The 1,865-nt window shown below is 60.8% G+C and overlaps 1 protein-coding gene across 1 annotated transcript; it reads left to right on the top strand.

Annotated features, from left to right (window-relative positions):
* The first annotated feature begins 201 nt into the window (after positions 1–201).
* On the top strand, positions 202–1,275 carry LOC103205013 (apoptosis-associated speck-like protein containing a CARD). The gene is made up of 3 exons (XM_042782232.1): positions 202–475; positions 672–743; positions 1,019–1,275. The coding sequence occupies exons 1-3, from the start codon at positions 202–204 to the stop codon at positions 1,273–1,275; spliced, it is 603 nt and encodes a 200-aa protein (XP_042638166.1).
* The last annotated feature ends 590 nt before the right edge of the window (positions 1,276–1,865 follow it).

The raw sequence follows: 1,865 nt of genomic DNA, 5'->3' as shown, positions 1-1,865 counted from the left end.
GGCCAGAGCCCTCAATGGCCGGAGGCTGAGTCCAGAGGCCTCGGTGGGCGGGGACCAACGGACCTGCCGGGGCGGAGGCTGGAGGCTGGAGAAGGCGGGGAGTCTCAGGTACTTCCCCAAGCAAACTTCCTCGTCGTCCGCGGCGGCGGCGGCGGCGGCGGCGGCGGGCTCGGGCGAGCACTGGCGGCGGAGCCCAGAGCCATGGGGTTGGCGCGCGACGCCATCCTGGAGGCGCTGGAGAACCTGACCGCCGAAGAGCTCAAGAAGTTCAAGCTGAAGCTGCTGTCCGTGCCGCTGCGCGACGGCTTCGGGCGCATCCCACGGGGCACGCTGCTGGCCATGGATGCCATAGACCTCACCGACAAGATGGTCAGCTTCTACCTGGAGGAGTACGGCGCCGAGCTCACGGCGCTCGTGCTGCGCGACATGGGCATGCAGGAGTCGGCCGAGCGGCTGCAGCAGGCCTCGAGCAAGGGTGAGCGCCCCGGGGCCCCCGGCGTCCCTTCCGCCCCAGCCCTCTCCACCTGGCACTGTTCCCCTTTCTGTTCCTCCTACTCTCTCTCAAAAAAAATTAGCTCCTCATGCTTCCCTCTATCTACTGGGTCCCGACCCCAGAGACTGCAGGAAATGCTGGGGGACGGGAAGCGAACGCTTGACTCATTTCCTTACAGGCCCTGGCGCCATGCCAGTGGCACCAGCCGCGGCAGCACGTCCAGCCCCCCTTCAGATGGCGGCCAAGCCAGGTGAGGACCCCAGCTGCCCCTGCCTGGGTGTCTCCCGCCCCTCCCCGTGCACGACCCCGAGAGCAAGGCTGGGCCAGCTCACCTCCTTGAGCCCGGCCTGGGGGGGGCGGGGAGCAAAGACACCCACGTTACACCTCCACCTGGAGTCCTGGTGGGTCCCGGGGTTACCCCAGGGCTGCTCTCAGGAGTTTCTGAAGCAAGCAGAATTCAGCAGGGCCGAGACCCCACGCACACCTACCCCGGGTGCCGGCTTACATGCTCTTTCCCACCCCCAGGACTGCACTTCGTGGATCGGCACCGAGCAGCCCTCATCACGCGCGTCACAGACGTGGCCGGGGTGCTGGATGCCCTTTACGGCTTGGTTCTGAACGAGGAGCAGTACCAGGCAGTGCAGGCAGAGAGCACCAATGCTCTCAAGATGAGGAAGCTTTTCAGCTTCACACCCGCCTGGAACCAGGCCTGCAAGGACCTGTTCCTCCAGGCCCTGAGGGACACCCAGCCCTACCTGGTGGCCGACCTGGAGCAGAGCTGAGGCGTCTTCCCAACAGTTGGCCTCTCACCCAACGCCTTGCAGATCCTGCTGCATTTTTTTTATACACAATACATGACAAAAAGCTTGAACTTGTGTTTTTCCTACTTCTCTAGCTGAAAGCAGACTCAGAAAGAACCAAGTTCAATTCCGAAGGTTGCACAGACTTGGGTCAGAGCATCAGCTGCCCAAGCCATGTTCCCTCCTTCCTTCCGGCTTCACAGTCACCACGGTGTATTTCCTCCTCATCCACCATTTGGTGGCCTCTCCAGTGCTACCCCAGGGAGGTATCCCATGAGACTGCAGTTTTCACAGCCCCATGGTGCACGCAGGTCAAAGCGGAGGCCTGCACACAGGGCCTGGATCCAGCAGGCTGATTTGTCAGAGGCATTTAGAAAGCAGACTAGTCTGCATAGCTTCTGCTTTGTCCATGGACAAAAATAATTGCTGAATTAAAGCAAAAGAGAGGTTATTATGTAAACGTACAAGAGCACAACCCACCAACCACAGTTCTAGGGTTCCTTCCAGCACTGAGACACACACACACACACACCCCATGCCATCAAGTCGATTCTAGCTCATAGTCATCTCCA

Source organism: Orycteropus afer, unplaced genomic scaffold (assembly GCF_000298275.1).
Source record: "Orycteropus afer afer isolate SDZICR_OR568_19922 unplaced genomic scaffold, OryAfe1.0 scaffold00266, whole genome shotgun sequence".
Taxonomy (NCBI): Eukaryota; Metazoa; Chordata; class Mammalia; order Tubulidentata; family Orycteropodidae; genus Orycteropus; species Orycteropus afer.
The sequence above is the reverse complement of the archived record's forward strand: the minus strand, read 5'-3'. Positions and strand labels throughout refer to the sequence as shown.